General features: G+C 44.2%; 1 protein-coding gene across 1 annotated transcript in view; it reads right to left on the minus strand.

The window, feature by feature from the left end:
- APOO (apolipoprotein O) overlaps positions 1–14,343 on the minus strand; it is a 999,638-nt gene that overhangs the window by 598,763 nt on the left and 386,532 nt on the right. The window contains exon 5 of the mRNA XM_085622412.1: positions 9,641–9,736. Within this exon, the coding sequence (XP_085478538.1) occupies positions 9,641–9,736 (96 nt within the window). The remainder of the gene's footprint in view (positions 1–9,640; positions 9,737–14,343) is intronic.

Here is a 14,343-nt window from a genome sequence, read left to right on the forward strand (position 1 = left end):
GAAAATGGTGCTTGTTGTGAGGGACTCTCCATGCTCTCTTTCATGAATTCCAGGTTACAGCTGAGCAGACAGAGCATGGAGAGTTAAAAACCAGGAAGAGATTTCCTTAAATACATGCATATGGTAACATATATTTGTAGCACAACGCTAACGTGTACCTGTGAGTGTAGTGTTTTGTTATACATGGCTACTTAATTTGCTAAACCTTGACATGAGTGCATGTTCAACAGTTACATAAATGTGGAAATATACAATTTTACGGCCCCATTTATTCTCAAAACACAAAGTAAATATGAATATTACCAATAAGATGGCAAAAAATAAATATGAATAAATACAGATGGAAATGTTAAAAAAAGAAATAACATAAAACCGGGAGCCCTAATTATATAATCTGTACCTGGTATGATTTGCAATACTATTGAAATTAAGATTGCAATCTGTGCAGATGCCAGTGCCTACTAACAACAGCTAAAGCACTGTATACAGTTGATCCATCTACTCTTTTGAGCAAGGATCAGGCAACATACTCAAACTGGGAAAATCGACCGAGGTTATCGCCACTTCACATTTAGATAGCCAGATCCTTGTAATAGTTGCAATGGATGGATATTTGAAAGGTATCTAGGAGGGTTAAAGTACAAAAAAATTGGCTCAAAAAAATTGTACCCATTATTGAAAAAATGTTCGGTATTCAAAAGCGAAAGGATCAAGTTACACTATCACTTAAGGGGAGAGGTAACCCCGTCAACATGGCTTTCTTTTCTAAAGTTCTATATTTGTTTAATTCCATCTGGCTTTATGTCCCTCCCAAGTATTTTAGACTAATGCATGTTGGAAAGCGAGCGATATAAAGGGGAATACAGTGCTACATAGGTGCTTGAGATACATGAAGCTTCTCTTTGCTATCCTCCCAGATTTTATGGAATTAATATTAGATGGTCGACAACAGCAAAATCTTCTGAAGCATGATTCTGCAAAACATAATAAACTGAAAGTGCAATGTGTGCACTGGATGTAGCCACAGATAGGACCGGGACGTGGCCTCTCCAATATTATTAACTGCATTCCCTTCTGGGAAAATCTGTCTTCAAAATGATTTTTGTGGGATCTCTGCAACTGGGCATTTTGAGAATGCACATGACTCAACCTGTGTATCTTTTTGATAGTACATATTTAAGTTATTTGTAGGCCTGCATCTAGTGTGCAGGATACCTTGGACTACTTTTTTAAAATATATATAAAATAGGGATTACATTTCAGAGATATGTAGACATCCGAAACTTCAGTGGGAAGATATACTTCATTTTGGCAAAAGGCTCAAAGCTTAAAATAATACGTTTATAAATGTAATTTGTTTAACTCCTACCACACAGAGATGTACTCTGGGGATAGGTGACCAGAAATCTTCAAGTGCAACTTCATTAAATGGCCCTCTTTTTATTCCCTGCCCCCAATAGATTTCCACTATATAGAGGCCTAATAAAGACTCCAGGAGAAAGCATCCAAATCCCAGTTACCCTCTTACCAACAACATTCACTACTACAATGTAATAACGTTTACCAGAACACCAGATCAGTTATTTGGAGAGAGTGGCCTGCATGCCCTGTTTCATGCTCACCAGCGCGGTTTTATTTTTGTAGGGGTGAAAAAAGCACAGTGCAGTAGGAGACCTGCTTACAAGGGCACTCAGGATATACATACATATGCATGCCAGAAGTGTCTGTCTACTCTGAGAATACATGCGGCTCTCACCTGCACTGTGGACAGACTGATGCAGGCTGATCTTGGGTCCCTGAATGCTCACTGACCTTGTGCTCTACTTCTTGTGCCTTCCTACTAGCTGATGCTGAACACACTGAAGGAAAGGGGGTTTCAGTGGGGTAGCTGTGCGTGCTGAGCTCTCACGTGCTCTTAAATAGCCTATTCACAGTGAGTGCGTTGGGCGCTTCAGGGGCGTAACACAGGCCCCCGTATCCCCCGCAATGCGGGGGGCCCCGAGCTGCAGGGGGCCCCCACAGCACTGTACTCACACCTGACCCACCTCTCTCCTACACTGTTTGCAATGAGTCAGTGAAGAGAGTGAATTTGTCACAAATCTTTCCTCTCTCTCTGTCATACTTCTCTTTGTGCTGGCTTAAGGTAGCTGCAGGGGCGTAGCGTGGTCTGTGAGATTCAGGGGGTGTGAATCCTACATTTCCCAACTAGAGAAGTAGGAAAAACCAACACAGGAGTAGCAGACCCGATTGTTGGCCCCCCAGACCTAACTACTGATGCAAGAATGCCTTTAATTGGGGGGTCCACACCCCAAGCACTCCCTGAAGCTACGCCCCTGCACAGCTGTGAGTAACTTTTGTGGCATGCTGTTTCTACTGTAAGACGGGGCAGTGTCCATTCTCTGCTGCACTCATCAACTCATATCCATCCAGGGAGGTAAGGTACAGAAAAGCATCGCATTTTTTATAGTAACAACATTTCCATATTAGAAAACAAAGTTACTTGCAAATTGCTAGTTGATAATGTCTAAATGCAGTGTGTTTATGCCACACACTCACTAATAACAAATTCTAACGGCATTTAATGTCAAACGCATCCCATATCAATGAGGTTACTTTATGTGCAAGGCTAATTCATGCTTGTATTGCATGTTTTTTGTGTTTTGTTTCCTATTTTTATTCTCTTGCATTTGAAACTCTAGAAGGATATGAGCCCCTAGATGCGTGGTTAGCGCTAGAAGTTCCCTACATTAAACTTTCGAACAGTCTGAAATTGCTGTCACTGCAACATAACAGCATCACTTCTGCAGGAAGGTGGGAGAGGAAGGAGTGCAGGGAAAAGACAAATAAGTTACTTACCTTCAGAAATGCGCTTCTTGGTGGATACCCTAACTGCAGATTCCTCACCTTAGAACATTCACCAGGTGCCAGACTGGATCCTGAGAATTTTGTGGAAGTGCTCCGGCACTGATCGATGGAATGATTCAGCCACATGCTCGCTCCATACCGCCCCAAAAAGGATTACGCGGAACCACGTATAAGATCAACCCCTGAATGCTGACTTCAGTTTCTTGTCCTTTCCCTTTCCGTGCCCTCGTACATGGAGCATGAACAATTGTTGGTAAAAGGGCGCTGAGTACTATCTCTAGACCATTTTAGATGTTAAAAAGAGGTAATGCCACAGAATGCGCAGGTGATACGGCAGTGAGGAAACTGCCTGTAGAGTATTCACCAACAGTATTCCAGAACGTAACATATTCTTCTGATGGATACTTCTAACTGCAGATTCCTTACCTTAGATTAGATACCAAACTAGTACCTTTCCAAGGTGGCGGGGTCTCTGGAGTGTGCTCAGAACAAAAAGTCTTTCAGACCTGAGAGGGCAAAGTGTCCTTCTTACCAGACCTGGCTTTCAAAGCAGTAGTGCTCTGCAAGCGTATATTGACTTCCACATTGAAGCCTGGCACATGTCAAAAACAGACACCACTGGCTCCAACTAGTGGTAGCGAACATGACCCTGCCAAAATGGGCTCTCACACCTGCCAGGGGTTTCTTCTTCATCAGAGTACCGCAGATTTTAATGCAGAGGAATATCAAACTCTACAGGGTCCTCTTCTGCACAGCCTTCCCTTTCTTTTCTCCAGTAAAACCCACAAAAAGTCCTCAGCACCAGTTTGTTCGGAAAAAGGTGGTGTAAGGCGGTTGCACTGAAAGTGCCTTCAGTTCTCTCATGCGGCAAGCTGGTGTAATCGAAATAAGTAAGCGTCTTCAAGGTCAGGAGACGAAGCAAACAGCTATGCATAGACTTAAAAGGCGTGCACATGAGGAATGTCAAGACTAAACATCCCATTGTGGCATCGCAAATGGTTTGGGAGGGAACATGTACGTCAAACCTTTAATAAACCTCATCATAACAGTTGATTTAAACAAGGACAGTTTGTCCAGCAAACACAAAATGGCTGAACGGGCCAACAAATAACCTTTTACAGTGCCTACTGCAAAGCCTTGCTGGCTAATGACAAAACAAACAAAAGGAGGTCTGAGAGCTATGCCTGCAAGGGATCAGTCACCCAAGCACCACATGAATGGATATCATGGAGCGGTGTCTAGCAAGGAGGGCTAGATATTGTTAGAAAGGTAGCCTGGATGCTAGGACCTCTAGGACTTTAAGTTCCACTCTCCGCTTCACATGTGCCACCTGGCGTAGTTGGCAAGGAAGATGGCTGAGACTAGGAATTCACAAAGCCCCAGTGTCACTCTGACCTAGATCCAGGTTCAAGCCTGAACTATCAGGCTCACAACGCAAAAGTCCTAAACTCGTTGTGGCAGAGGAAAAGCCTTGAACTCCACTGTGTCCGGAATTGTCCCAATGAATGGAAGCCGCTGTGATGGAGTCAGATGGGACTTCAGCTCATTTATAGTAAACTCCAATGATGCCAGGATTTCACAGTTGTCTGGAGGTGGTTAAAAACTGACTGTGACGAGCCTGAGTCAGCAGCCAGTCATTGAGTTGCAGAAATGCAGAACATCTGAAGATGGGAGCTAGCACATCACTTTTGTGAACGCCTGAGGGTGAAGTTAAAGGGAAGCAGAGCAAACCAAACATGTCTATAGCCCAAACTCAAATACAGGTAATATGTGTGGGACTGCAGGGCTGGTATAAAAACCTGCACATCCTGAAAGTCAAATAACACCATCCAGTTTCTCTGATGTGGGGCAGAAAGGATGAGCCAATATGATCATTTTGAATTTGTCCTTCCACAGGAATGCGTTCAGGGGTTGGCGGTGCACGATAGGACTGAGGCCTCATCATTTTTAGCGACAAGGAAGTAGAAGGAATAACAACCCCTGCCTTTGTCTGAATCTGCTACCCTCTCTATGGCACTGTAGGAAAGCAACCGGGATACCTCGTTTTCTGAAATTTGTTCTGATGTGGGAGGGATCTTGGGTGAGTCAGAAAGCGAAGGTAGGGTGTAGTCTTTTTGAATAATTTTCAAAATCTGTTAGACATGATAGATCACCAGCCTGGAAGGAAGTACTTGATCTTGCCCCCGCTGGTTGGCCATGCGCTGCTAAGGGCAAACTAAATTGGTTTGTTGTCTGTTTTGGCAAGGGCGAAGGAGTTGAAGGGCTGGTGCTGGTTGTATGCTGTCTGCTGGTTTCACTGGCCCCAAAAGGACTGGGCTGTCATGATTCACTGACTGTGAAGGCTATCTTTGCCCATAAGCCCAGCCATCTGGAATAGCACCTACATTTCCGGAACTGGTGGGGAAATTGTTTAGCAGAGGTCAACATCCCCAAGTCGTATCCTGTAACTCCGCTGTCTTCAAAGCGCTCCCAAGAGGAATCCGCCTTGTTTATGAAGGGGCGGGACCCTTTAAAAGGCATATCTATTAGTGATGCTTGTACTTTGCTAGAGAACTCAGTTAAACTTACCCAGATGCTTCTATTAAGCACCACACTGGTACACACTGTCCTGACAATGCAGTCAGTGGTATGTGTGGTGCCAGGCTGAAAAAATAAAACAGAACTGCCCTCTGTGGATAGTTGTGACATGGTAGAGGTACTAGGTTACAATTAGGCCGTATGACAACTGATAGCACTTTTGTTATTTTGTAGCGTAACATCAGTTGAGCGGATGTCAGCACGAGACCTGACATAGGCATTGGCACCAGATCATCCACCGGCACCAGTAGCATCGTCTGGGCAACAGTAACTGGCGTAGATCTTGGGTCCTGAGAGGACGCATGTACCAGAGTCAGTACGTGCCTAACCTGCTAACAGTAACCAACCTGGAGGCCCCTGCAGTTCCGTGAGGCCCTAGGGCATGTCATAGGAAGCTGGATGAGCGCTGATGACTTGCAGCCTGGCTTCTTTGAAGACCCTGATCTGTTGCAAAGTCGACAACAACCGAGGGAACTCGGGGTGCTTCTGCACTAACTGAGGAATTGGTTCTGTAGCCAGTGGCCCCGATGAAGTCCGACTTAAGTCTTGATGCCCTCCTGCCTTCTCTCTGGAGTCAGAGTGGCGGGATGCGGTAAAGTCCTGCTTTGCTTTTTAATCCTTTAATCTACTTACCCAAAGATTTCGAGTGGGAAGTGGGGTGGGTATTGATTGACCAGGCCCATCCCTTTGAGCAGATCTGCGTGAAGACCACTTCTTCTTGTGTTCAGTGATATACAACTTTACACCCCAGTCTCAAACCACCTTTGGGTGCAGTGGACACAGTTATCACACAACTTAAAGGTGTGTCTGGATGCCAGGCACCAAAGGCACACCTTGTGCAGGTTTGTGGCTGACATCTTCTCCACAGCCTGCATAAATCACTTTAGTGGAGACAGAATTTCCAAGCACACTGTGGGCAAGTTTAGGAGTCGTTGGAAGACAGACAAAGTTGGGAGAAGAGCTCTAGTTCTATTTCAGAAAGAGCAGAAAGGAACTGACAACCTGATAATACTGCCCTCAGGTGATGTTTATGTGCAGCTTAGCTCCATCACCTGCAATGTGGCATTTAGCCACACGGAGCAACATGACACCACCTACTAGCGCATGGTAGCACTGCTACAAAATGCTCCGGATCCAGTCTGGGGCCTGGGGAATGTTCTATGGTGAGGAATCTGCAGTCAGAAGTATCCACCAGAAGTATACAACAACAGAGTTACCTGTCAGGCTCTAGGTGTTGAGTCATAACTCCTACACGAGTGGCAGTTGGTGCCATGCTAGCTAGCCAATCAGCACAAGACATGTTAGTGAGAGTCACTGATGAAGTACAAGTGAATCTTACTTGTGGACAATTCAGTTCCATGATACCAGTCTCCCAATATGCCTACAGTATCTCATGGTGATGGCTGGAATCCCATAAAGTAATCAAGCATATTTTCACTGTTTTTACTACTATTTGTATGTTCCCTTTGCACAAATGGAATCTAGTCGAACTTCAGGTTTGTCTATAATAGCTGGGAGAGTGCATCTCTTCTAGATCGTCCCTCTACCAAACATAAGTTGTGGTGGGGTTTTAGCTGGTTTGCCAGAACTGACCACAGTTTGAGTGGACTGGGCTGGGAGCATAGCATTTGTTTAGGAGAGAAGTGGCCATGTCCTTGGCTCTAATCTTTTCCAGGTGTCACATTATGGAGGTCTCAGGCTAGACTTTATGGTCTGAGCAGGATGGAGGAGAGGAGAGAGAAGAACAGAGGTATGTAGAGTAATAAGGGGAGGTATTTACCTCAATACCAATAATACCTACCTATGAAGCCCACAAACTATAGGACACATCTATACAGATGGCACTCCAGCATGGAGAAACCCAACCTGGGTAGATGTACTCACACATGCGTCCTACACACATTTCCCACTCCGGGGGCAGAGATGGGTGCCAGTCATTGGCAGGATGCATGGATTCACCAGCAAGTATCCTCCCAAAACCTTGGAAGCAGATAAAAAAGGCCCATTGACCCAGCGACAGCAACAGTCAGCAATGTCACGTCCGGGACATGGGGACTGATGGCACTTGTCGTCAGCTGAGTCGAGCATTCTACCAGACAGCAATATGATCAAAAATGATGTATAACAACTGCAGTAGACTTTTGATACGAGTCTCTTGTGAAAACTGTCACTGGGCCAGGGCTTTAAGTGGGCCAGGTCCAGCCGGTGCTCAGCACTGGCAGTTCTAAAAAGCAGGTGCTGAGATGGGTATCTTTCGGGCTCTCCATCGTTGCCCTCATCCTCAGGGTAGAGTGACCGTGCGACCCGATGTTCAACAGCTGTCCCGGCAGAGTTCCGCGTATTTGGTTCATATCTCGGTTTTTAGAGAGGGTCAACTGAAAACGGTGAGAGGCACTTTTTTAGGTGTTCCAAAGCAGGGCTGGTTAGCAGCTGTTATAAGTAAGCACTTTTATTAACAGGTAATAAGATGCTAGTTTTAAAAATTACATTTTATTTATTTGCTTAGTGGTTCTTCTGGGTTTCTATATTGAAGCGGGCTGTTATTCTTTGCCACTTCGTTAATGGAAAATTGTAGTCCTTCCTCTATTTTTGCGAAATATCCCGGTTGTTGGGTCACAAAATCTGGTCACCCTACTTCAGGGTGAAAAAAATCCTTAACTCTGCAGCAATACCACCTTGACTGTCTTTGATATAACGTCAAAGACACTCCTTATAGTTCTTTCACAGTCTCATCGTTTCAGAACGGAAACATTTTCAATAGTATATACAACAATGCCAAAGTTGTTGCTTATTTATCTTATGCATCTAACAACCATTGACAAAGCCATTAGGCCTGGCTTGTTCTAGATGGAATGTTACTTGTTGTATTGTTTTTCTGGATGCAATAAACGCAGCAAAATACCAGTTGGGGGCAAACTATGTTGAATTCTGATTTTTAAGCAAACGTGTTTAAGCCACGCCCTTGATTACATTGGCCACGCCCCTTTGAGACCCTTTCGTTTTTTCATCCCACTTAAAGTCCTGCACAGGGCTACTGAGAATGGGCCATTTGAACCTACAGTTAAGCTGTGCTCTGTTTATGGACAGTTTTTAGTACTGTCCGGCAAGAAATACATAAGATACTGGACTGAGCTGGAACCCGTCACTAGGTACGGAAGGAATACTTTGGTGAGACTTGGTACTTTCACCCTAATGAGGTGTATCAATGGACACGATCGGAGTTAACCTTCCTGTGAGAAGCGGCTGGTCTTAGCATAAATATCTCATCTTACAGCTTCCGAACTAGCCTCTCGACTCGTGTATTCTTTAGATCAAACTTCCTGCGTGAGAAAGAGTATTTATTTCTAGCTTACTAAAAGCAACACGTGTTTCTTCGCGGACAAAGTCGTGACCCTAAACATGTGACGACACAAAAAGGCGGCGAGCACAGAATGGCCGTTTCCCATTGGGACACGCTGTGTTTGCTCACGTCCGCTGCCCCGGGGTATTGCGACATAAAATGCTCAAGCTGGAGCCCGCTGGAGGATAAAAAGCACCCAAGAACACAGGAAAAGGAGTGGAGCTTTCTCGGGCAGAAACGCTACCCAGAAGAGAAGGGTGACTAAAAGAGAACTGGAAAGGGTGCGCCCAAACACGGGCAAGGAACGAAATAGCATATTCTATGTATGTAGCAGCAGATGTGTGCGTACTGTCTAACATGCCCAGCTCTAGTTTAAACAGGATTGGGAAGCGGATCACGGCTCTGTATAACTAGGAAGCAGGCAACCTGCTAGGAAAAGAAAAAAAACACACACCGGATATAGGCAGCATTTATTTCTCATTTAAAAAAAACGGTTGAACACCTGGCAATACCAGTCTTGTTAAATATTGTTTGCAGCACCCAGCCAGTAGCGCCGGGCGTATTTTAGACAGCTGAACTGTGCGCTGTATAAATGGCAAATTAATCAATTCATTCATTCATTTCGCCACCACGTTGTGAACGATCTGAACATCCTATTCGTAGTGAGGAGATAAGGCTGACTATAGATACCTAAGAAAACGGACAAACACGACACACCTCAGCATTCATATTTATTACAACTTTAAGAAAGTTGCTGTGGCGCGCACCCTTGAGTAGTTACCATTCTAACCCCAGTGATACTAAAAGTGCAAAACGAATAAACCAAAACTAGTCATGGTATTTAAATAGAATTCTTACCTCTGGCAAGAAAAAGCGCAGCAATACCAGCAAAACCAATTACACCAAGACGCGGGTAAAATCCTGGCGGGGCATCCTTCAGCAGTTCATAGGTATCTAAAAATAAGTGTGTTTAAAAGAATGTTCATTAAATGCTTGGATATAGTATTATGATGCATTCATTGTTCTACACAATTTATTTAAGTATTAGGTTGGCAGAAAAAGTCATGTTACTTATAAAAGCCATTTACATTGTTCTTACATACACATAAATAGAATCCAGTGTACAAGAATTAAAATAAAATGAGAAAATACACTCAACGTGGACTTAATCAGAGCCCAATTAACTTAAACACCAAGTACATGAAGTCATTGCACAGCAATTTGCTTAATCTGAATATCATTTAAAGGGAAACAGCAATTACCACACTGTCTTAACCACGCAGGACCTTTCCTATGCAGTCATTACCATGCAGGTACTTTTTTAAACAACTTACATACTTTTAATGCTATTTTAAAACATGTGGTTTAGGTGTGAGCAAAGGAAGGTAAGGGTGAATTTAGGGGTTATTAGAGGTGATTTTACGATTTTGGAGTGAGCCGAGGTAAATGGAGGTATGGGTGAGATTGGGGGGGTAGAGGTATAGGTGAAGTGAGGGTGCTTTTAGGGATGGGTAAATGTAAGGGGAGGTATGGGTGGTTTTAGGGTTTATGGATGGGTACAGTTAAACCAACGTAGGAGTGAATGTAAGGTTCATGGGTGAGTGGAGGTAAGGGTGCTTTTACGGTTTAGGGGGTGGGTAGAGGTAAAGGAAGGTATGGGTGATTTTAGGGTTTATGGATGGGTACAGGTAAATCAAGGTAATAGTGAATTTAGGGTTCACGGGTGGGTAGAGGAAGGTAAGGGTAATTTTAGGGTTTGAGGAGAAGAAGAGGTTAAAGGAGGTTAGGAGAAAAAATACATGGAGGGGGTTTCAAGGGGCCACCTCCAAAGAAATTTCAATATGTATGTATACAAAATGTAGTGCTATTCACTGAGCGTCACAACAAGCATCACAGAATCACAGAGCCAGAAACCATAATAATCTTGGATTACGTGATTCATACTGGATGACAGAGGCACGTATTTGTCAATGCTACCAGATTTCTACATAGCATTTTCTGCTACTGGTCAACGGGTCCTTTGCAACAACTTAGAAAGGCGTTATGGTAAAATCTTGAAAGTCACCGACTAGCTTTCACCGATGTAAAATACTAATTCCAGTTTGTTTTGAGAGAATCTAGACAAACAAGAAAAAACAAATGTGGTAAGACACTAATCAAGGAAGCTACTGCCTAATATTCAAAGCCGTCAAAAATGGAGGGACAAGGAGCTAAATATCAGGCCCAGCACCCGCGCTCCTTAAGTGTAACCGCTAATCACAGAAGGATGCGGTTCCTCAAGAAAAAGGGACAAGAGGAAAGAGAGCTGCCAGTCAGGATCCGATTGATCAGAAGCAGTAGACCCCACAACAGCATCCTTCTGTGATTAACTAATATTGAAAGAACACATAACAATTACACTTGTGGAGTTCACCAACGAGTGATAGAGACAAGACCCAAGAAATACCTCAAGAACCGCAGTAACAGGTTTTTTGAGTAATCCCAGATTTAAGATGAGGGGCACAAGGATTAGCACGGATGCCTCAGAAAAGGGACAACACGGTGCACCCAGAGGCTGTGAAGGTGTGACCCGAGGGAATTCAGACACCTCAGCAGAGGGTCTGTATTGTACTAACCAATGCAGTGGAGTGGCAACCGAAGGATTAACCTATAGACCTTGTTAGACAGTCTATAGAGTACACCAAAACCCGAACACAAAGGAGATTCATAGACACACTAACAGGCAGTCTGTGCTGTACCCAGAAGTGATGCAGGCACAAACCCCAGACAGCTCAGTTAAGGGTGTGTGAGGTCCACAAAGGGAGAGAGAATGCACAACTCAAACAGTCAGAGACACCTCAGTAGAAGATTGATGGTGTACTACCTCAGAAGCTGTGACAGCACAATCCACAGACACCTCATTAAAGGGTGCATGGGGTCCCCTCTGAAGGAGTGGTAGGTACAACCCATAAGTGAAGGTGAGATTATGGAAACCTGTGGAGGAATTATTACTTTGAGAGAGAAATTAAGGGGAAGCACAACACAAGAAATTCAAAACACCTTTCAGCAAAGGGTCTATATGGTGGGCACCCTGCAGTGGTGTAAGGCTTAGCCTATGGACATTCACAGATCAGCAGAGGGTTGATGGGGCACCCCTCTGCCACAGTGGAGGTGCACTCATGCAAATTAACAGAAACCTTAGCAGAGGGTTTATGATGTATAACCCAGAAGCAGTCAATGTGCAAACGAAATAATTCACAGCCTCCTTAACAGATTGTCTATGTAGTCCAACCTGAAGCGGTGAAGGTGAAAAAGACCGTGAGATTAGGGAAAACTGTGGAAGGAATTTAATTGGATTAATGAGAATTGAAGGAGGCGGTTAGAGAAAGTTAAACAAGGGTTAGGGCCAAATAAAGGTAGGGTTACTGGCCCAAAGCCCCTTTCAGGCTCCACCTGGCTTTAATAGACCCAAAGTCCCTTTCAGGCTCCACCTGGCTTTAATAGACCCTATCAGGGAAGACCCCCCAGGAAGACATTTTGGGGGGAAAACATCTTGCAAAAATGACCTCCTTTACCTCTTGGAGACCATAGCTGTTATGGTCTTAAAACGGCAGGCTTCTACTCCATTCTGCAGAAGGCCTTTTAGAAAATATGAGTAACAAAGGATTCCTTGCATCACACAGAAATAGCATCTCTTTTATTAAGAGCCTGTTTGCACAAATCTCTCAGGGATCCAGACCCTCAAACTGAATATGAGGAGGCACCCTGGTTTACAACATAGGCAACTGTCAGAAAACCCTTAAAAGTCAGAAACACTTTCCAAAAGATAACGAAGTTCCCCCAAAAAATGGTCCATAATTATGGACAGTGAATTCAACGCAAGGCTCCCCAAGGATACTTAAGGGAGATATTGTGGTATTTTTTTTTTTAGATAATACAGTTTATATCCTGCCATGCAAGCCCCTGAATTTAAGAGAGGATAGAAGGAGAGACACTATTGAATTTCTTATGCACTGCATCAAGTGAATAGGAAATTTGGAGGAAGGTCTAAGATGACATGGCAACTATATGACGCACTTATATTGCTGTTGGGTATCAATATGTTTTACTTTGCGAAATACCTTAGGGTGTACTTCTGGCTGTAAGAGGCTATACCCTATACCTTTATATAATTATGCAGTTTATCTGGCATAGACCCCAAGAAATTGAGGGATAAGAGTGAGAAAGGATTGTAGCTTTATCCACTCCACATTGTCCCCAGCAGGTCAACAATGCAATAGATAAACCAGAAATAGTCACCCGGGGACTGATACTAAACAAGCAGTGTCTAACCCTGAAAACATTTTCATTATCTTTTAGGTGAAATATTTTGGGTTGCTCTAAGGGGCATGCAACTGGGTTAGTAGAGGTGCGGAGATTATGGACCTCGGTTTATTTAAATGCCTTTTTGCAAATTAGCAAAAGCATCACTAAGTGCTGAATGCCAGCTATAGTTTCTTTCACCGAAATTGCTAGAAAAACAAGTTACTTACCTTTGGTAACTCCGTATGTGGTAGAGACTCTATCTAGCCACAGATTCCTTACCTTAGAATTATCCCCAGGCGTCAGACTGGATGTGGAAATCTTCATGAGCAGTACCACTGTACGCTGGTAGGTGGGGTATTTCAGCTACCCGTCGTTGGTGCCACCCCAGCGCACTGACGTCACTTTCTCTTCATGACTTTCCATGCCAGGAGCATGGAGTCACAAAGAGCACTCACCACTGGTGTGGCCAACTAGGGCCCTGAAGAGGAACAGCCCTTTCCCTACAAATCCATTGGCAGAGCGGGGAGGATGGGTGGGTTGTTAAGAAATCTGTGGCGACACAGAGTCTCTACCAGGAGTAATGCTTTGTGAATGTGTGTAGAGAAGCCCATGTTGCTGCCTGGCAGATATCCAGGATCGGAACTCCGTATGCTAACACAGTGGTCGCAGCCTTAGCTCTGGTGTAATGAGCTCGCAAACTATCAGGGGGTTGCTTCTTGGCCAATGCGTAGAGATCTTAATGCACAGCAGAATCCATTAGGAAATTGTCTGTTTCTGCACGGCCTTTCCCTTCTTTGCTCCAAACATACCCCATGAAGAGTTGGTCATCCACCCGGAACTCTTTCATGTGATCAAGAAAGAACAATAGCACTCTTTTTGGGTCCAATCGGTAAAGTCACTCCTCTTCCTTAGAGGCATGTGGTGGAGCTCAAAAGGTAGGCAGGGTGATTGACTGGCCTACTTTTAGCAAAAAGAAAGCTCTACTGAGAAGAAACTGCTTGTCTGAGTAGATGATCAGGTAAGGAGGTTTTGATGACAAAGCCTGAAGCTCATGGACCATTCGGGCAGGTGTTATTGCCACTAGGAAGGCCGTCTTGATGGTAAAGAGCCCGGGAGGACAGTTGTGTAGTGGCTCTAAGTGAGCATTTATCACAAATGTAAGAACGAGATTGAGGTTCCACAGAGGCATAATGAAGGGCGAAGGTGGAAACGTGTTGCAAATTTTTCAAAAACCTATTCACCACAAGGGATTTGAACAAGGATGTCTGATCTAGCAA

The sequence above is a fragment of the Triturus cristatus genome, chromosome 8, assembly GCF_964204655.1.
Source record: "Triturus cristatus chromosome 8, aTriCri1.1, whole genome shotgun sequence".
Lineage (NCBI taxonomy): Eukaryota > Metazoa > Chordata > Amphibia > Caudata > Salamandridae > Triturus > Triturus cristatus.